At 43.2% G+C, this 21817-nt stretch overlaps 1 protein-coding gene across 1 annotated transcript in view; it reads left to right on the plus strand.

The window, feature by feature from the left end:
- The window catches only part of PTGFRN (prostaglandin F2 receptor inhibitor), an 86512-nt gene that overhangs the window by 32873 nt on the left and 31822 nt on the right, over positions 1 to 21817 (plus strand). The window contains exons 3-4 of the mRNA XM_043999517.1: positions 428 to 841; positions 10138 to 10521. Of these exons, the coding sequence (XP_043855452.1) occupies positions 428 to 841; positions 10138 to 10521 (798 nt within the window). The remainder of the gene's footprint in view (positions 1 to 427; positions 842 to 10137; positions 10522 to 21817) is intronic.

Below are 21817 nucleotides of genomic sequence, written 5' to 3' on the forward strand. Positions count from 1 at the left end.
TATTCTCTCTGATAAGCCCCAAGGGATGGCACCAGAGCAGAATTTGAGATGATCCCGTCATTGAAAACTGCTAGAATTGTTGTGATCCTCTGTGGTTCTCCCTCCATCATCTGGACACAATAGAATTATTTTCAAAATGTGCTTGTAACATCCCCCATCATAAATGGGGTGTCTTCCGTGGGTAGGCAGGGAGGGAACAGGCACTGGGGACTCAGGGTCTGGAGTATTAGATTTGGGGAAGGAGAAGAGGGAGCCAGCTGCAGGATGGTTGGTGTTGGAGCCCTGATTAAGCCCCAGCAGCTGTGGCTGAGGACCAGAAGCTCCTCACAAGGAAGGAAAGGCCAGAGTGCCTGGTGCTTGCAGAGTTGGTCTCAGACTTTTACATAGGATGCTGTATGTTCCTAACCATTCTGTTTTGTTGGCACAGTGCTTGCTGATGCTCTGCAGGTGAGCTCAAAATCCCAGCCTGTCTCCTCCCTGCGCCTGAGGGACGGGGACTCGTTTGAACTCCATTGCTCAGCCTCTTCTGCCTCATTGGAACATACACATCTCTCTGTGACATGGGAACTCCACCGTGGCCCCGCCAGGCAGAAAATCCTCTCCCTGACACATGAGAATAGGTTCCATCCTGGCCTGCAGTATGAAAGCCGCTACCAGAGTGGAGATTTGCGTCTGGATACCGTTGGAGAGGATGTTTACCGATTGTCTTTGTCTCGGGTGCTGCCAGTAGACCAGGGGACCTACAGATGTGTGGTCAGTGAGTGGATTGGAGAGAAGGGTAAATGGCAAGAAATTCAAGAGAAAAGTGTGGATGTTGCTACTGTGACCATCCAGCCAACAGGTGGGTTTCCAATGTATGTCTATTTGTATCTTTTTGATCCCTTGGTCAGGGGTGATGTCACATCCCAAACCAAAGGCCTCTGGCTTCTTGCGGTGAGAAGCTATTCAGCCTTTTCACTTAAAATGTGACCTCTGACAAGTCCTTTACCCCCTCTGGACTTCTTTTTTGCTTAGCTCTGAAATGGGGGGATTGAAATAGGAGGCCTCCGAGGCCCCTTCTGTGTTTCCATGATCTTTGAAGTTGACCAGACTTGGAGAGAGGAAGGGAAGAAGGGAGAGACTTAGTCCTTTGGTTAGATGGAAGCTACTACCACCATACCCCCTTTTCCTTTGCCTTACTTCCTAAAGTCTTAATGAGGCATGTGGAGCCAAGCATAGTGTGTCATAGAATCTAGGTCTGAAAAGGACCTCAGTGGTCTTTTAGTCCAACCCCTTCACTTTGACAGCTGAAGAAACTGAGGCACAGAGAAGGGACATGGTTCCCAAGGTCACACAGGTAAGTTACCATTAGGGGTGGTAACTATACATTCTGACTTCTGAACCAGTGTTCTTTCCACTATACCATGATGTTTCCAGAGTGATGGATATTAGCCTGTATTCAAGGCTGACTTTCTTGATTCCCCCCCTGGGGACCCCTGCCTCAGGGTTCCTGATTAGATCTGTCCAACTCAGTGGGGAAAATTGTAACAGATATATCAAAGTTCCCTATCCAGATGTCTCTGGACAATGGTATAGCTTTCTTAAGTTTCATATGGATTTTTATATTGGTAAACACAATATTGGTAAATAAAGTACAGTGCCTGAAAGTGATAGCAAGGAAGGTGACACCAGGAGTTCTAAAGAGGTATGATGTATTTTGTGAATGGTAAAACATGCCTCTCTGGGAGATCTCTGGTCCCACTTTCATCCTCACTCCCATCTACTTTATGGATCAGAACTGCGTGGAAGGAAGTATATATTTATCAAGATGTGAGTATCCATGTCCCTGGCACATGTGAATTCTTATAAAGAGCACTTTTAAGGACCCGGATTTTTGTCCATCTTCCCATGCTTCTCTGCATTCCCTGCATTCATCATTTCTTACAGAGCAGGGATGTTCTACTATGTTCCTGTGCCACAATTTGTTTAGCTGTTTCCAAACAGATAAAGCCTTTTTCATTTAAACAGGAAATTCCTGATTCCTGACTGGCTTTCCATACACTAACTGCATCCACTTCTATTGCATTTACATGGTACAGATTGTCAGAAATGTTTATTGGGTACCTACTGTGTGTCAGGCACCGTGCTAAGCACCAAGGATACAAATTTGAAAAAGAAAGATAATCCCTGACCTCAAGGAGGTTACAATATAATAGGGGAAGACAGCACAGCACACAAAAGCAAGATGAAAAGGGGGAGAGGGAAGGTACGAGGTGTGGGAGTGTGATGTAAAAGTCCAAAGGTGTATAACCAGGTGGGAAACAAAGTGATGGCTGACCTAGACATTCTCCTTAGATGAAAGACCTGGCAGGAATGCTTCACTCTGTCCTCCAATGATGAAGACATGGCCTATTTTATTTATTTTAATGCTGTTGAAGTAGAAGCAGCATATTGCAGTGGATTGCAGGGTAGGTTTAGAGTCATGAAGACATGGGTACAGATCCTGATTCTGACTTTGGCTGCATTTGCAATCCTGGGCAAGTCATTCAACATTTGTCTCAGGCAGCTCCCTGAAGCTTATATACTAATTTATAGGTTGATAGGTAATGATCTGCTTTAATGGAATAATTTTCCACCTTGGGAGTTCCCTATTGTTATGGGCCTGGAGTACCTCAGAAGTTTTCTGGGGTAAATCAAAAGAACCTTCTCCTTGAGAAACCAAACTAAAGGACACACACCTAAAGAGAGAAGTGGCACCCAGTCTGGACTAATTTAGCTCCCGGACCACCACCCTTCATTCCAGTCTCCCTCATCCCTAGGGGAGATAAGATTAGGTGTGGCTACTGCCTTTATGGCATGAGGGGGACAGAGATGGCTTGAGAGATCAGAACCACTTCCTACCCAACTTCCCCCAGCCACCACTAGTAGGGGATAGTCCTCCCCCAATAAGGGAACTTTCCACAGTCAGATGATCACCCCATTGGACCAACATCAGTCTTCTATAAAAGTATTTTCCTGTCTCCTGCTTCAGGAGATAGGTATCTCAGAGAGCCATGCCTCTGTGCCATGCCTTCTCCCCATGAGAAGTCCAAGGACTTCTCTCTTGGTTTCCTTTCCCTAGTGCCTAAATAAAATGTTATTTTATTCTAATTGGATTTGTGTGCAAGAGGATATAATTCTTTAAAGAGGAATTCCTAAGGACCCCTACCCCAAACCCCCTACCAATTTTCCCCATAACACTATCTTTCACACATTCACTTTATTCTAATGCTCTTTAAAATACTGTGTTCAGTCTTTGCTATGCCATTTGGATTTCTGCTCACATCACAGTTTATACAGTAGTTGTATCTTGGCCTGGTCCTCAGGACAGTCGCATACCATCAATAGGTCTTGGCTTTGCTAAAGGCTTTCAGTGGTAATGTTCATCTTGGTCTCAGTGGATTCATTCCTTTCTGTGTTTGTACCCCGCCTTCTGTGTTTTTACAATTAATTACTATTGCTATAGATAACAGTTTGGGGTAAGTGTATAGTAATTTTATTAATATTATATCAGTAAAGAATTGACCACGTGTCTCCCTAACTTCTCATGGTCTCAGGCCAAGTGATAGAGAAAGCAGGAAGAGAGCTTCAGCATGCCAGTTAGCACAAGCAGGAGAAAAGCCCCAGAATACCTAGAGGACCTACAAGATGCACAAGAGAGTTCTTGTGGTATTTATCCTCTTTCCATAGAGGTGGGTCATTATACATTGATCAAAGCTTATCAGTTAGCATCATTCAGTTCTATTGGTTGACATGATTTGAAGATGGTCCACATTAAAATGGACTCTACAGATGACATCAGGGAAAAAAAATGCAAAGGAACCTCCTCTCAAGTTGCTTAAGGCTAAGTCCATTGTCTAGGTGTGGTTTGATCCCTTCTGTCCTTCACTGAGCTAGACAAAAGTATCTATCCATTTCTTTTGTTCCTCTGGGTTTGTCCCAGATCAAGGAGAACAGGACTTTCTGGAGTGATGGGGGAGAAAGCACTGAGAAACTGATCTCTGGGTCCCCCCCAAAATCCATTATTATATAATAATTATTTTCTCACACTTCTCTAGATTTCATACTCCCCAAGGCTCTTTGAAGTCCCACGAATCTGTCTGTCCCAGTAACCTCTCACATTCCATGGACTTGCCCAGGCCTGTCTTACAAATTCTTACAATTGTAGGTTCCTACAAATGAGCTTCTCCTGATCCAGCTGGGAGTTCCTTAGGCCAAGAATTATTTCTTTGCATTACTATGTGGCCTCTCGTGATGTTCAGTGTGGACCTCTGCAGAGTGATTTCTTATTCCATGATGGTGGATTCTCCCTGTGGCGTAGGTCTAACTCAGTGCTACAGAGACTTATGTAGTGAACTGTGCCACCAATGCAACCTTTAAACATTATTTTTGTTTTGTTTTGTTTTTTTTAGTGAGGCAATTGGGGTTAAGTGACTTGCCCAGGGTCACACAGCTAGCAAGTGTTAAGTGTCTGAGGCCGGATTTGAACTCAGGTACTCCTGACTCCAAGGCCAGTGCTCTATCCACTGTGCCATCTAGCTGCCCCTAAACATTATTTTTAAAATGAGGACGAGCTGAGTCAGACGTAAGTATGAGGATTGTATCATTCAGAGTTAGAGAGCAGAGGCATGAAGATGGCATCAATCAGTCATTAATTATGGAAGTGTTGCCTCCATGCCAGGCCCTGTGCTTGGTTCCTGGGATACAAATACCAAGAATGAAATTATTTCAACCTTCAAGGAGCCTATATTTTAATGGGGAATTAGTAGGAGGAGCAGGGGGTTGGACTAGATGACCTCTCAATGCCTTTCCATATATTGGATTCTGTTATTCTGAGACATTTCCTTTGGAGGTAGAATTATACTGACCCAGGGTAAGGATATGTATGCTGGAGCCAACTCATACTGGCTCATAAGTGCCAACCGTGAAATTTTCAGCTTGAGCACTGACACCTTGGAAATCAGCAAATGCTACAAATCAGGGCTTCATTTATTATTTTGTTGATTGAATAGACTTAAAGTGATGGAGAAAACATTAACAATAAAGATTAAACTTAAAAGTGTTCATAGGGGGCAGCTAGGTGGTGCAGTGGATAGAGCACCGGCCCTGGATTCAGGAGAACCTGAGTTCAAATATGGCCTCAGACACTTGACACTTACTGTGTGACCCTGGGCCGGTCACTTAACCCTCACTGCCCCGCAAAACAAAATAAATAAATAAAAAATTTTTTAAGTGTTCATAGATCATAGACTTCAGAACTGGAAGACACCTGTAAAGAATTAATTGTTATTTGAGGTTTTTATGCCTTGGCTCACACTGGCCTGGGGTTCCGCAAACCACACAGTGCTCCACCCAGTGGTTGTAGCCGTTGCCATGGTGCTGGCACTTCATGTCATCACCACTCTCCGACGCCTACATGGGCCTGGCAAAATTATAATGATTGGAAGCCTAGTGAGGGCAGTCATGTGACTGTCAGAGCAGCCATCCCATTGGCTGGGGCTGTGTGGGGTTTTTCTGGGATTGGGGGAGGAGAATTGGGCATTCTAGCTGGACGCTGGAAGGAGACAGGAGTTCTGCTACTTATTCTCAGCAGATTCCTGGCAGTGGTATTTTTTCAGGTTGCATAATTTCCCTTTCCCCATTTTATTTCCTTTCCCTTGATCCTACTGATCCTGTTTGTGGGTTTTTTTAAGTTCGTTCTTGTTAAAATAAATCCTGTTCTGTTTTGAGGGAGGCTGCCGGTCTCCTTCCTTGCCCCAATATTGTGGCGAGTCGCTTAGCTAACACTCCCCAATTAAAAATTGGTCCCCACAGACCTCCTCGACCATCTAGGTCAACGCTTTCATTTTACAGATAAAGAAACTGAAGCTCAGAGAGGTTGTTCATCCAAGCAGGAAATGACAGTGGCTAATTTGAACCCATATTTTCTAAGTCCAAATACAGTATTCTCTCTACAGTGTCTTTCCACACTATAGTCACTGGATTTGAAAGTAGCAGAAATAGATGCTTTAAAATATAACCCCTCTGCCTAATTCTAAGATGAAATCTTTCTGAAAGGGAAAAAGATGGGGGTTGACATGTGCAGCTAAAGACTGCATTAATGGAGGCATTAGGAGGTGATAGTCCAATCATCCTCTGCCCTGAGCAGAAGACAAATGAATTATTGAGTTTAACTCTGGGTACCACATTTTAGGAAGAACCTGGAGGAGCTGGAGTTTTATACATGAGGGCAAATAGGGTGATGAGGGGACTAGATAGCATGTCTCACTAACGAACCAGGGATGCCTAACCTAGAGAAGGGGAGACTCAGGGAACACATAATCGTTGTCCTTTTTTGCAAGGCTCTCATATGGAAGAGGGATTAATCATCTTCTCTTTGATCCCAGAGGACAGAACTGGCACCAGCTGGTAGAAACAGTGCAGACAGACTTTGGCCGGAAGTAAGGGAAACTTTTTCCTAACAGATCTATCCAACAATAAAATGGATTGCCTTAGGAGGCAGGGAGTTCCCCATTCCTGGAAGTCTTTGGGCAAAAGCTGGATGACCATTTGTCTAGAATGTTGGAAGAGGGGATTCCTATCCAGGTGACCCTGACATCCCTTACGACTGGAATTCTGGGATATGAGTACATTGAAAAATATAAATTATAGGCCACACTCTGGGTAGTGGGTCAAGGGTGCCCCATAGTTGAACCAACATGATGGGCTACTGAAAAGCAGGGGAAAGGTCCTTAAACTGCTGGCGACGGTACTACTGAGGAGTCTTCCTTTGTTTTCTGGAGGAGGGGAAACGTTCTCTATTCAGAGGACTGACCTGCTTAGTGGTTATCATGACCCCAGCATCCGCGGATTGACTTTCTGTATAAACCTATGCCATCTTCTTTTTCAAACTGATCAGCCCCCTTCTATATTCACCAGCAGATGATTCCCAGTCTCCCTGCCTTCAAGTCTTTTTCCCCTCCAATCCATCTTCCACTCACAGTCAGTCATCTCCCTAAGGTGTAGATAGATCTGATGGTGTCATACCCCAGTTCAGTAAACTCCAGGGGTTCCCTGTTACCTCTAGGATAAGATACAAACTTCTCTGGCATTTAAAGCCCTTCACGACTTGACCTTTTCCCTGCCTTCTTAGTCTTAATCTTTACTTCCCTTCATGTTCTCTTGTTATTCATTTGTTTGAGTGGTGTCTAACTCTTCCTGACCCCATTTGGGGTTTTCTTGGCAAAGATAACTAGAGTGGTTTGCTATTTTCTTCTCCAGCTCATTTTACAAATGAGGAAACTGAGGCAAACAGGGTGAAGTGACTTGCCCAGGGTCACACAAATAGTACAAGTCTGAGGCCAGATTTGAATTGAGGGAGATGAGTCTTCCTGACTCTGTGCCTAGTGCTCTACGATCGGTGGCACCACCTAACTTCCCTTCTTGTATTCTACAATCCATCAACAGTGGCCTTGCTATTCCTCCCATACAACAGTTCATTTCATGACTCTGTGACTTTGCACTGTAGTCCCCCATGCTTGGAATGCTCTCCTTCCTAACTTCCAACTGGCTTCCCTCACATCCTTCTAGAGTCAGCTGACATCCCCCTTTTTCCAAGAGGCCCTTCTTGGCCTTCCCTCTGATACTTTATCTATTTTGTATAGACGAGGATGTTTGCATCCTGTCTCCTCCCTTAGGATGTGATCTTCTTGAGACAGGGACCATGTTTTTGGCTTTCTTTTCATCCCCCAGTGCTCAGCAGAGTGCCTGCCACACTGGAGGCCCTTGATAAATGCTTGTTGACTGACCCATATTATCGTCTCTACCCCATCTTCAGTCTTTGGTTTCTCCCAAGCTACTGGTTCTTTGCCTGCTACAGAAAAACATGCCCAACTCTCTTCCATGCCTTTTCTCAAAGGGGGCAAGTTCTCTCTAAATCCTCACCACCTTTGAATTGTCCCCTGCATCACAGACTCTATGCCCAGAGCAAAGAATGAGCACGTGTTCCCCATCTACTGGCAGGTTGTGATCTCCTCTGTGGCTTGTTTGCAGAAGAGAAAATTCAAGGGAAGCAGAAGTTGCTGTGTGGTTGAAGGACAGTGTAAATGCAGGTTTATGTCATAGTTAAATGAAATGACAATTGTGATTTTTTTTTTGTTTTTTTGTTTTTGTTTGGGGTTTTTTTTTGTGGGGCAATGAGGGTTAAGTGACTTGCCCAGGGTCACACAGCTAGTAAGTGTCAAGTGTCTGAGGCCAGATTTGAACTCAGGTCCTCCTGAATCCAGGGCCGGTGTTTTGTCCACTGCACTACCTAGCTGCCCCAACAATTGTGATTTTAAAGCTGTAACACTGTAAATTTTCTTATTCCTACCAATATTAGCTACAGCAGAAGATCCACTTTTTTCTTGAATTAATAAAAGTGTTGCAATAGTATTGGGACTCTTGCCTTCAACATTTGCTAAGTGTGATATGCAAGGCAGTGCGCTGGGAGCTGGGGGCGCAAGGACGTGTGTAGGCGCTAGGCAGACCTCAGAGACCTCATTGTCTCATAGGGAATAAGTCTGAGACACAGCAGAATGGGATGGGGTTAAAAGAGGGCCTGGCAGGGTGCCATATGAAATTTGCACATGCTTGTCTGAACCAAGATCATCTCTACTGCCTTCCATGAGTCTCTGCCCTATTGTGCTCTCTGTCATGGTCTGTCTTTGGTGGTGAAAGATCTTTAGATGGTTAGAGGCAGCAAGGTGACTCAGTGGATAGAGCTCTGCGTCTGGAACCAGGAAGACCTGAGTTCAAATCCTGCCTCAGACACTTGACACTTACTAGCTGTGTGACCCTGGGTAAGTCACTTAACCTTCATTGCCCCAACCCAAAAAATAAAAACAAAACAAATTGTGTGTCAGAGAGAAGGAAAAGGTACATCTATACACACATGTGTGTATGTGCATATATACATATGTACACATATGTGTATATGTGTATGTATTTATATCTAGAAATGGGAAATGGCCTTGTGCCACTCCCTCTATCACTAAGGCTTGCTCATTCACTCTTACCTAAATGGATGGTGAAATTGGCCTGAAAAGCTTATTTGAAATCTATTTGAGGTTTTGTTTAGGTTTAGATGAAATTCATTCACTTGGTAGGGCCTGAACTTTAGGATTAGGATCCTTTCCCTCCCCCCCCACAACTGGGCACCAACCGAACTTTGTTCTACTCATTGGGTACAGCTGTTACCACTGACTAGCTCTTGCCAGATAACCATAGGGATATGCTGTGCCATTAACCTCTTGGGAACAGTTAGTTTTTTCTCGTCTGTGTAATTGTTTCCAGATCATCATCAGTAAGCTGAGTGTTGTTGTACTTAGATTACAGATGTTTAACTTCTTTAAAAAAAAATAGAGTAAAGTATTACTAAGTGGAAAGCTTTGGAAGAGAACAGTGGAAACTCCATCTGCGGAGCTGTTGTTGAATAACACAAGATACCTCAAATATTATATCCAAATATAGTCAACTCTTGATTAGCCGCACTAATGAAATGGAGCTGACTTAAGCAATAAAAATTATTTATCTAGAACTTTGTAATCTGTTTTTGCATTTGATTTGTATGTGGCTATATTGAATGCTTTTGGAACTGACACTGTGATGAAGTCATACCACTGAAGACTCATAAGGAAAGTAATCTATCTTCTCACCATTTGGGCCCCTTTGCTCTGAATTCTTCCCTTCTCTATGCTAGAGAGAACATCACTCCTCAGACCAATGTCCAATCCCAACTGATCCTGGGTTGTCCTTTGTCTCTAAAATTGCCAAAGCTATGGTCCCCACTTGCCATGGGTTGGAGGACATAATTTAATCTTTGTTTTTAAAGGTGTTTTTTTTTATTACCGAGCCTCATAAAAGACTAAAAGAGAACATTAGTACGTTTTATTCAACAAATATTGCTTGCCTTTGTAATTTGTGGGGAGAGAATTTGAAACTCAAGTTTTTAAAAGATGAATGTTAAAATTTTTTTACATATTATTAGGAAATATTTAATGAAATAAAAATGGATTAAAAATTTAAAAAGAAGATTCTAAAAATTAATTAATCTGAGGTTTGAATAATCAGGATTTCTCAATATTGTTTTTAATTTTTAAGCCTTAAGAGCAACTGTCACCAAGAATAACGTGTCTGTGACTGAAGGAAATGACCTGGATCTTACCTGCAGCATCGCAACGGATCAGAAGGATGACATCCAGGCTGAGGTCACATGGTACTTTAGCAAGGTGCCTGACAGTTCTTTGCCTGATGCTCACATATTGGCAAGCATGGACCACAATTCCGTGGTGCACAGCCCATTGACAGTTACCTTAAATCGTGTGGATACGTACTCTTACCGCCTGCTAGTACGAGACGCTAACAAAGAAAATTCTGGCTACTATTTCTGCCATGTGGCTCTCTGGGCACCTAGGCATAACAGGACCTGGCAGAAGGTGGCTGAGAAGATGTCTGAACCAGCTGGAGTGGAGGTCACCTTGCTGGGTAAGTGATTTGGTTATCAATAGAATTCATGAAAAGGGCTTTTCTCCACTCAGGCATAATTGTTTTCCCATGTGGTGCTGGGCATGGGCAAATTAAGGGGATCTGCTTTATTTTGGCTTCTCAGTTATCAGCAGAAATGAACTTTTGACCAGGTCTATCCTCAGCCAGAGCTGAAATCAAACTGACTGAGCCTGAATCTAGAAGGCGAGGGAAGTGTTTAGATAATGTGGCCTCAGTCTCAGTGACTTCATTGGAGGGAATTTCATCTCCTTTTGTTGCTCAGATTTATAGCATTAGGGTCTTCCTGAATGGCGCTTTGAAAGGAACCCTCATCAGAGAAAGGATGGAGTATCATTCTTTCTAGCCTTATCCTGCAACTCCTAGAAACTGTGGCAGGAGCTCTGAGTTTATCTTGGTGCTTTTCCAAAAGCCTAAAGTGGAGAGAAAAAAAGGAGAGGATTTCCTCACTTAAGAGGGACCGGATTTTCCTTTGAGCCCCCCCAGAATCCAGAGATATTTTATTCCTCCATGTCAGGTTCAGGAGCCTATGTACTTTGTAAGAGTGTTTTAGCGTCCTTGGCTGGCCCCAGATGAAACTAGATGAGGCAGTGCCATTGGCTGGTCTGAGCATTGCTTCCAGAAGCATTCACTTCTGATGTGCTGGTGGAGAAGGAAGAGCTCCAGATCCAGAACGCACAGATTGAGACTCACATCTGAGCCCCGTGTAACCCTCAGGGAGTCTCCCACTTCCATTTCCTCATCCACAAAATGAGGATAAGAATGCGTGTGTCCTACTTAGATATGGGGAGGTTCTGAGGCAAGTGTTTTACAAACCTTAGAGTGCTTTAGAAACGTGAATTGTTAGTTCCCATGTTGCAACTTTAAAAAACGTGATTATCGATATCTTTTACATCACCCTTTATTTCCCAGTATATCCCTACCCCACCCACAGAGTCATGCCTCACAACCAAGAATAAAAAAAAAAGGGGTAAGGGATGAGGGAAGGGCGGGAAGCAGTGTGATGTAAACAAACCAAATCCATTGTCATATGCAGTATTTCACACCCATGATGTCCCCTACCTCCTAACTTTTCATGTACACTGAAGAGATTTAAGCCTTATTCTGTCTTCTTCTCCCCTTAGTTTTCTTCTCTCCTCAAAGTTCTACCCCAAACTAGCTCTTTCTGCTGAAATAACCCCAAATGCTTGAACTCTCACTCCGAAATTCTCTTTTCATCCGTATTCCAAGTGAAATTAGCCAGGCTGAAGGAAGCAGGCATTGAATAAGGTCAGCTTGCCCTTTTTCTTTTTCCCTTTCTCCTCCCCTCAAACTGAAAGGGAGACAATATGGACAACACCCTCCATGCTTCAGATTCAGGACTAGTGCTACCAACCATATCATGTTGGTCTTTTTTTTTTTTTCGCTTATTTTAAATCCTGATGAAGAAAGATTAAACATGCCCCTTTTGCACTGTCATATTGAAGGGAGCCAGCCTACCATAGTGCAAAGAGTACAGGACCTAGTGTTAGGAAAGAACTGGATTCCAAATCCCAGCTGCAGCAGCAGCATTAACTCTGTGGCTGGAGCTGTTGCTCCTTTTTTTGTTTTTGTTTTTGTTTTTTTGAGCTTTGTTTTCTTATCTGTAAACATAATGATAACTGTGCTTTTACAGCCACTTTTCAGAGTGCTTGTAAGGAAGGGCTTTTAAAATAAGCCTTAAAATACCATGCAAATGTGGGTTGACTTCATTAAGCGAGAAACTCACATTCCATTACTTTAAGACCCTGATATCATCAACGGTTTGAGGACCTGAATTGACTTTCCTGTGCCTGGTTTAACCTCAGGGCAGGGTTATGGCCCATTATGGGCACAAGCAAAGGGAATTCAGGTAATCAAGGATAATGCCCTCTGATACCCTTTGGCTTCTCTGAAGTTGGTTTTTTCCCTTATTGTTTATTTACTTGATGTAAGATCTTGGGCAAGTCGAGTAACCTCTCAGAACCTCAGTTTCCTCATTTGTAAAATTCAAATAAAAGTCCTTGTATTGCTTCCCTTGGTGGTATCATGAGGAGGAGATAATTGAATGCAGAGCACATGGCAGACTTTGATGTGCTGTGTCAATGCCAGTTATTATCATTATTTACCAATTAAACATACTTAACTTTTCCTCAGCTGTGTGATTCAGCTGCATAATTGTTTTCTAAGCAGAAGTATCAACAATTTCCTATGGGTTCAGACCCCTTTGCCTATTTCTGTACCTACTAGACTTCTGAACGTTATTGTCCCATGAGCCCACCTTCCCTGGGTGTGGTGGGGAATCTGTTGCCTGATTTTTGCAAGCTTGGAGTGTTCCTAGGATCATAGATTTAGAGCTGAAAGTGGCCTCAGAGGTCATAGAGCCAACACCCTCATTTTACAGTTGAGGAAACAGGCCTAGAAAGGTTTGGTGAATGACTGGTACATGACAAATTTCTAAGGTGGGATTTGAACCTGTGTCTTTCTATGAGTACAGTGCCCCGTCCATTAGGTCATGCCCTTTCAATGTTTTAATAGAACCATAGGGAGACAGATGAAAGAAAAGGCAGGCAGGAGAAGATGGTGGCCTGGGTGGTACGTTTTTTTTGTTTTTCAGTCATATCCAACCCTTCATGACTCCATTTGGGGTTTTCTTGCCAAAGATACTGGAGTGGTTTGCCATTTCCTTCTCTAGCTCATTTTACAGATGAGGAAACTGAGGCAAACAGGGTGAAGTGACTTGCCCAGGGTCACACAGCTAATAAGTGTCTGAGGTCAGATTTGAACCCATGCAGATGAGTCTTCCTGACTCCAGGTCAAGGAACTCTATCCACTGCATTATCTAGTCACCCTCTTTATTAGCAGGGCAGTCCTTCCCTATCCGAAGAGCTCACAAAACAAGGTTTATCTGGGAGCCTTTTTTTCCTGTCATCCAAACCACGTGTACAACACATAGGGAGATACTGAACTAGAACAATGTTGGCCCAACCAGAACTCTCCTTAGCAACTCTTCAAAATAAAACAGATGTTGTCAGCACCAAAGGAGGATTTTTCATCTCTTGAGCTGAATTTGTTCCACGGCTCTGATCCCTGGGCATGTTGTGTGATGCCATCAAATTCCAAACACTGAATAACCCCCACTCCTGAGTTCTGAATCACTGCCTGAGTGTCGTTTTTAAGTGGGCTGCCCCCTCTCCGGCTGGGGAGCTTCGAAAGGCCTGATGCATTGATCTTGGCACATGGGGGCTGCCGGGCTGTCAGATTACAGGAAGAGCTCTTGTGGGAGGTGTTGAGGTTCTCTTTCATGGAAGAGAGTAATTAGAGCTTGTGTTTTCCAGAGTGAAAAGGAAGAAAAAGACAGAGAAGGGGGGGGGAGCATTGCTAATAAGGCTCAGTTACATTTCCAGGGCTTTGGTTGTACGTGTGTGTGTGTGTGTGTGTGTGTGTGTGTGTGTGTGTGTGTGTACGTACATGTGGGTGGAGTCTGGGACAAGCGGCAGAATATTACTGTCTTTAAAAGCATTAATATGATGACTAATTTGATCATTTGTGCATGTGTTTATAGATAATATGCATATATATACGTATCTACACACTCATATATATCCACCAGATATATAGCTATACACATGCCCACATATATCCAAATATACATATATATACACATATACATCCAGATATATACATAGATACTAATAGATAATAAATGTAATAAATTCATACATACATATGTATGTGTGTATGCCTGCATACTCTTATATGTTCAGATATGTGCACACATACCTAGATATATCCCTAGATAACAAACATCTATTCATGCATATACATGTACATAGGTATGCACATACATGTGTGTGTATACACACTCATATATATCAAGGTATACCTATATACACACATATATCCAGATATACCCATAGATGCTAATAGAGCATAAACATATATACACATAATATGTGAATACGTAGATGCATATATACACACACACATCCAGATAGACATTCATAGAAACTGAGTACTAAATAAACATTATATATTCATGCATATACATGCATATATGTTTATTATCTCTTAGCATCTATGTATATCCAGGATGTGTATCCAGGATAGGGGAGCAGACCTAGGATTTCCTTCACTGAATGAACTCCCAAAGTGAGTTCCTAGGTCTAGGGAACTCCTAGGTAAGAAAGTTCCTATGCCAATACAGATTTTTACTTACTCAGCAGCTGCCATCTTAGCGAGCTGCCCCAGACATTGAAAGATTAAGTGACTTGTCCAGAATAACTCGGTCAGTATATGCCAGAGATAGGAATAGAACTCTGATCTTCCTGACCCTAAAGGCAGCTCTGCTTCTTATGTGTCAGATGAATTTTATTGTTATTGTTGAGTTGTTTCAGTTGTATCTGACTCTGTGAGCCCATTTGGGGTTTTCCTGGCAAAGATACTGGAGGGGTTTATCATTTCCTTCTCCAGCTCATTTTACAGATAGGAAAACTGAGGCAAACAGGGTGAAGTGGCGTGCCCAGGGTCACACAGCTAATAAGTATCAGAGGTCAAATTTGAATTCAGGTCTTCCTGACTCCAAGCCTGGCACTTTATCCACTGTGCCATTAATTTAATGAGTTACTACACATAAAACACTTAACAAATCTTAAAGCTGGGTGTAAATGTTACTTATCGTATGCATGCATACCATATATAGACTTGTGTAGACTCTAAAATGCCACTGTAATATGCTTTCTATATATGGAAATGCCATGGGGGAAAAAAACACTGGATTTGGAGCTAAGAGGACCTGCTTTCAAACCCTTTCTGTGCAACTTGCGACCTCTGTGACCTTGGGCAAATCACTTCATCTCTTGGGCCTTGACTTCCTTATCAGCAAAGTATGGGGGTTGGGCTGGATGACCTCTAAGATCCTGTCACTCTCCAAAGCCTAATGCATGCCCACCAACATCCCAATAATGGTTATGCCAGGAATGAAGTGTGTGCATAGAGTTACTGAGAGAGCAGGGGCAGCGGTGATTTTCCTCTCATAGAATATTCACAGATATTCACAATGAGCAAACCCATGGGGAACACAAGGGATGGAAAAAGCTGTTGCTGCTACTGCTGCTGCTGCAGCCAGTTGCCTTCTTCCACTTTGTCTTCCAAGGGCGTCTTCTTCCCCGCCCCCACGTCCACCCCACACTGCAGCTGCTTATACAGCTGGCCGGAGGTATGAAGGCCAGGGCCTTCAGGGCTTTGCCAGTCTGCTCCCTACCCAGAAACCTCTGGGCTTGGTCTGCCGGTGTTGGGACATCTGGGGTGTTTGCATGACGTAATGTTACAATAAACCCTGTGCCACTTGGGATAACGGAAAGGTGACTCAAGAGTACATAAAAATTGTGCCCTTTGGAAGAAACATTAGGGAAAGTATCCAGAAAGAGATGATCTTGAAGCACTTTCTGCATCCCCTTCCCCAGTTGTGCAGATCCACTGAGTCAGAGGCCAGCTCAAGGGCAACCAGAGCAGCCCTGGGTATTTTGCCTAATACAGCAAAATGATACTTCGCCCATGTACATTAAGGCCAGCTTTCTGAATGTTTCTACTAAATTTTTAATACCTTTGTACCTTCAGGAATCCAGCTGCCTCCCATTCCCCTCCCTCCACAGCTCACCATTCATACCAGCTCTCTCCCATTTACAAAACTCCAATAAACTATTCTTTAAAAAATCATTTCAGGACTCCAGTCTTGCCTGGACTAAGCAAAACATTCTTTTGCTAGTTAACCATAGAGCTCACCAAGAAAAAAAACCCGAGTTTTCTTACCACCTTCCTGCCATTGATATTATCTCACTCTTTCAGTGTATGGACCAGGGCAGTGGTCAGAACAAGTGATATTCTAACGGAAGAGATTTCATGAGAAAGTAGCTTGGTCCTGGAGACATGATGTGACCATTTCAGGATTGGGTACAGATTTCCTAATCAAGGATACCCTCAAGAAAAATCTGTGGCTGGCTTTCTCATCAGCAGCTAAATACCATAAGAAGATGATCAGGACGCCTTGCATTTATAGGGCAATTTAGAGAGTGCTCTCCTTCCAGTAGCCTCACGAGGTTGGTGATGTAGTTATTATTATCACTGGCTTATAGATGAGGAAATTCTGAGGCTCAGGTTGGGTGATTTGCTTGAAGTTACACAGATAAGTGTTAGCCAAGCTGGGACTTCAACCCCCAGGTCTATTGCTTCAGTAAACTATAGATAAAGTTCTACCCAAATTACCCAAGCAGGAATTCCTGAGATAGTGCAGGATGCGTCTTTTCTCCTCCCACTACATCAGCTCGTTTTTAGGTAAGATAAAACATGATTTTCCAGCCTGCAAGGAAATATACTTGAAGTCACTGTATTTGTGATAAATAGGTCATAGGTAGTGTTCTTTTTTTTTTTTCTTGCAAGACAATGAGGGTTAAGTGACTTGCCCAGGGTCACACAGCTAGTAAGTGTCAAGTGTCTGAGGTCAAATTTGAACTCAGGTCCTCCTGAATCCAGGGCTACTGCTCCGCCTAGCTGCCCCAATAGTGTTCTAAATGATCCTGAGAACACTGAGAGCAATAGGGAAGGGCATGGGGGTTCCCTGAATACCCTTCTAACACTCCTTCTCTTCCCCCAAACCATGCCCCCCCTCCCCCAGCTCTGCCCTGCCTTTTCACCAAGTAACAAGAACAAACTGGAATAGATGTAGGTATTTAATTGTGAATCATTCCATGCTCCAGCTAAAAGGGATTAGGGAGTGGGTTTGGGTGTGCAGGCATGCCTAGCTCAGTTGATACAGTGTTATTTGGGGAGGAGTAGAGGAGGATGAGAACAGGAGAGAAGAAAGCTTCATGAATTTGTCCTGAGCCCAGCCTAGCTCAGTCTCCCTATAGCCTCTGGGCTCAGGACAAATTCATGAAGCTTTCTTCTCTCCTGTTCTCATTCTCCTCTACTCTTCCCCAAATAACACTGCATCATCCCTCAAAGAGGTCTGGCCTTGATTGTTGGTTACTTTCATTAAACAGTAGCCCCCTGTCCCAATCCCTGGGCAGAATTAGCTTCACCTTTGGGTTCATGCCTAGGTTCTGCTCAGCTTTCTCCTTGGCAGGAGCCATAATTATTCTAAATTGTTGCCACTTTCCCTTTTTTCTTCTAACCCACATAATTAGTCATCAGTTATTAGAAGGCAGCCTCATTTTCTACCAGTCAGGAGTTAGGAAGAAAATGCCCTAACAGCCCTCACTCATTCCCTTAAGCCATCCAACTTCAACTTCTCCTTCTTCTCCTTCTTCTCCTTCTTCTCCTTCTTCTCCTTCTTCTCCTTCTTCTTCTTCTTCTTCTTCTTCTTCTTCTCCTTCTTCTCCTTCTTCTTCTTCTTCTTCTTCTTCTTCTTCTTCTTCTTCTTCTTCTTCTTCTTCTTCTTCTTCTTCTCCTTCTTCTTCTCCTTCTCCTTCTCCTTCTCCTTCTCCTTCTCCACCTCCATTTTTTTGGGGGCAGGGCAATGAGGGTTAAGTGACTTGCCCAAGGTCACACAGCTACTAGGTGTCAAGTGTCTGAGGCTGGATTTAAACTCAGGTCCTCCTGAATCCAGGGCCTGTGTTTTATTCACTGCACCACCTAGCTGCCCCCATCCAACTCTTCTTAATTCCAATGTCTTCTGTTCATTAATTCCTATTTGTAGCTTGCTTTGTGTATATTTGTTGCACATTTTCTCTCCTGTTAGACTGGAAGCTCCTTGAAGGTAGGGACTGTCTTTTGCCTCTTTTGGTATGCTCAGAGCTTAGCACAGTGCCTGGTATACATTTAGGCACTGAATAAATGTTTGTGGATTGACTGGATAGGTGGTTTATTAGACTTGATGCCCTTGGAGCTGGTTCTTGCCAGGCCCCCTGATCCCTCCAGCCCCTGGCCATCATAACAGTGAGTATTCTGAAGGATGAAAAGGCTGCTGTGGCTTTTGATTGAGTGATTCATTTTGCAGCAAAATCATTCATGTTTTAGTTTGAAAAAAGGCAAAGAAGCAAAACGACCTCGGGGACAGAAAGCAAGGTCCAGGGTCAGGGCCGGGTCAGGATTCCTCAATCCCTTTGTCCCACAGCACCAGCAGCATCATTATCTCCAGAACATCCCCATAGCCAGCTAGCCCTTGCTCCAGGTCATCAACCGAAGGGCAAGTTGTATCCAGCCTGTTGTTGAGGAAGACAAAGAAGGGCCTGATAACAATTTAGAAGCAGCTCCATCGCAGAACTCAAAAGCAAAAGCCTAATAACTCAGCTATCCAGAAACTCATTCTAGAATCTTAATAGCTGAGAGTTACCTGTTCCTTTGAAGTTTGCAAAGCCACCTCAGTGATCTTGTCTGAGCCTCACGGCAATTTAAATACTACAGTTATTATTATCCCCTTTTTACATATGGAGAAACTGACACTCAGAGAGATCATCATCATTCTAAGAGCTCATGTTTATATAACACATTCAAGTTTTCAAAGCATTTGACATATGATGTGTCATTTTGGCCTCACAGTAATCCCATGAGCTGGGTGCAGCTGGGTGGCCCAGTGGATAGAGCACCAGGCCTGGAGTCAGGAAGACTCATCTTCCTGAGTTCCAATCTGGCTTCAGATAATTCCTAGCTCTGTGACCCTGGGCAAGTCACTTAACCTTGTTTACCTCAGTTTCCTCATCTGTAAAATGAGCCAGAGAAGGAAATAGAAAACCACACCCGTATCTTTGCCACGAAAACTCCACATGGGGTCAGGAAGAATCAGACATGACAGAAAAATGACTGAAAAACTGAAGCCTTGTGAGGTAAAGGCTCTTAGCCCTATTTGATAGATGATGAAACTGAGGCTGTGAGAGGTTAGTGTTTAGCATAGATATAGAACCAGAAGGGATCTCCCAGCTGTCTGTTCTTTGCCCTCATTTTATAATTGAGTCACTTTCTTCTGCTCACCGAAGTAGTGATATCTGAGAATAGATTGAAACCTCCATCTTTCCGACTCGAAGTCCAGTACTTTCAGTCATACTGTCTTCCACCCAGAAAAGGTTTGCACAGCCAACGTTTTATGGCATATATAAGAAAAACGATGGAATTTATGCTCATTTTTCCTGCTACCTAACGTGCATGAAAGTGAAGTCCTGATCCATGTTGGGAGGTCTTGAAATGAAAACAACAATAAATGGGTGACTAACCATTATGGAAGTAAGACTGGGGATGATAGATGGGAACATTATAATAAAGTCTCCCTCTTTCCCTTTTGTGTTTAAAACACATTGGAATAAGCATTGCATCTTTGAATGGTAATGCTCATGACAGAGCTATTTCTGGCACAGTTCTCCATCACATTTGGCATCGAATACACCTTTACAGAATTTGAACAATGTATTTTGGAGCTAAAAGAGAGAGGAAATGGATTCAGAAATGATCACACAAACAGAAAATACAAAAATATTCAATAAATTTACCCCTGAATCACGTGAAACCTAAATTTGTCTGCAAACTACCTGCTTGAGAAGAGTTTGAAAATTCCTGCCTCTGGGCAGTGAAGTCTACAGCGCCTTCCCTATCTTTTGTATTCCTTAACTCATCTCTCCCATCTGCCTCTTTACTTTTGCATTCCTTTCCTCTAGGAATCCCATTTCTGCCAGCAACCAGTATCTCAGGCTACACCCATAATTGGAACAACTTTTTCCCCCCTTTATTCAAACAGCTTCTGAAATCAGGTTTTTTTGATTTAAAATTTTTACTGGATTTGTGATTTCATCAGTGTTGGGAATTTCTTTTTTCATCCTTCCTTCCTTCCTTTCTTTCTTCATTTAGGGTTAAGTGACTTGCCCAGAGTCATACAGCTAGTATGTATCTAAGATTACATGGTTAGATTTGAACTCAGCTCTTCCAATCTGGCTTCAGATAATTCCTAGCTCTGTGACCCTGGGCAAGTCACTTAACCTTGTTTACCTCAGTTTCCTCATCTGTAAAATGAGCCAGAGAAGGAAATAGAAAACCACACCCGTATCTTTGCTCTATCCACAGTGCCACCTAGCTACCCCTTGTGTTGTGAATTTCTGGTGGGAAACTGTTTACCAATGCAGATCACCAACTTTTCTGCTTATAATTTAAGAAAACTGCTTGGGGCATAGAAAGGTAAAGCAACTTGTCCAGGTTTATCCAGCCAGGATATGTCAGAGAGAGGACATGAGGTAGGGGTCTTCCTACTCTAAGGCCAGCCCTCATTATCCATTATACTACCCTTCCTCCAGCTGAGATCTTAACTGTTCCAGGCTCACTTTTAATTATTCTAACCCACATTGATTTTTCCCTTCCCTGAACACTTTCACAATCTTCGTGCCTCGTGCTGAATAATCTGTCATTCAGATAGTATCAGAAAGATCATAGATCCAAAGCTAGAAGGTACATTAGAGACCATTTAGTCCAACTTTTCATTTTACAGATAAGGAAACTGACTCATCCAAGGTCACACACATAGTAAACATCAGAGGAGCAGGATTTGAACTCTGCATCTCTGACTCCAGAACTTGCCTTTTTTTCCCTCTCTCTGGACTTAGCTGATACCTTGTTACAGACTATCATCTTAAACTAGTGATTTCATATATAATAACCCTGTCCCATCAGCTAGATAGCAACCCCCTTGAGGCAAGGACTACAATGTAATTCTTACCTGTATCTTTTCTGATGCCTCAGATGCTGCTAAGCATGATTGGCACTCAGCACCTGCCTGATCACAGGGTCATTTTACAGATGAGGACACTTGAGAGAGGGAAAATGATTTCAGTAAGGTCCAGCAGGAAGTGGTATAGGGGCAGAGCTGCATAATGCGGTAAAAAGTTTTAACAGTCGGTTAGATAATGGAGAGACGCCAGGTTTTTTTTTAGGACCACCCTTTTGGGGAGGAGACCAACAGCATGAGCTACGCACACCAGTCCGCCTGTGACGCACGCCAGATTGCCTGCTGAGCACTCGACTTCCAGGGTGCGAGCTTAAAAGGCGAGGAGAGAACGGAAGTGGGGCCTTTTTTCCTGCTCTGCTGGTCTCCTGGCTGCACTGCACAGACAGATGCGGACTGGAGTTTGACTCGGCCCGGCTCTCGGTTAACAGCACGCGCTTGACTCGGTCTCTCTCCCCAAAGGTGGCCTTGGATTTTGGTGAGTTTTATACAGAATATAGACTAAGCCTAGACTTAAGACGATTTGTATTGTATTTCTACTTTCCTGTCCTTCTAATCAACATCACCTTGTGACTACCATAC

This window comes from Dromiciops gliroides, chromosome 4 (genome assembly GCF_019393635.1).
Source record: "Dromiciops gliroides isolate mDroGli1 chromosome 4, mDroGli1.pri, whole genome shotgun sequence".
NCBI classification, from domain to species: Eukaryota; Metazoa; Chordata; class Mammalia; order Microbiotheria; family Microbiotheriidae; genus Dromiciops; species Dromiciops gliroides.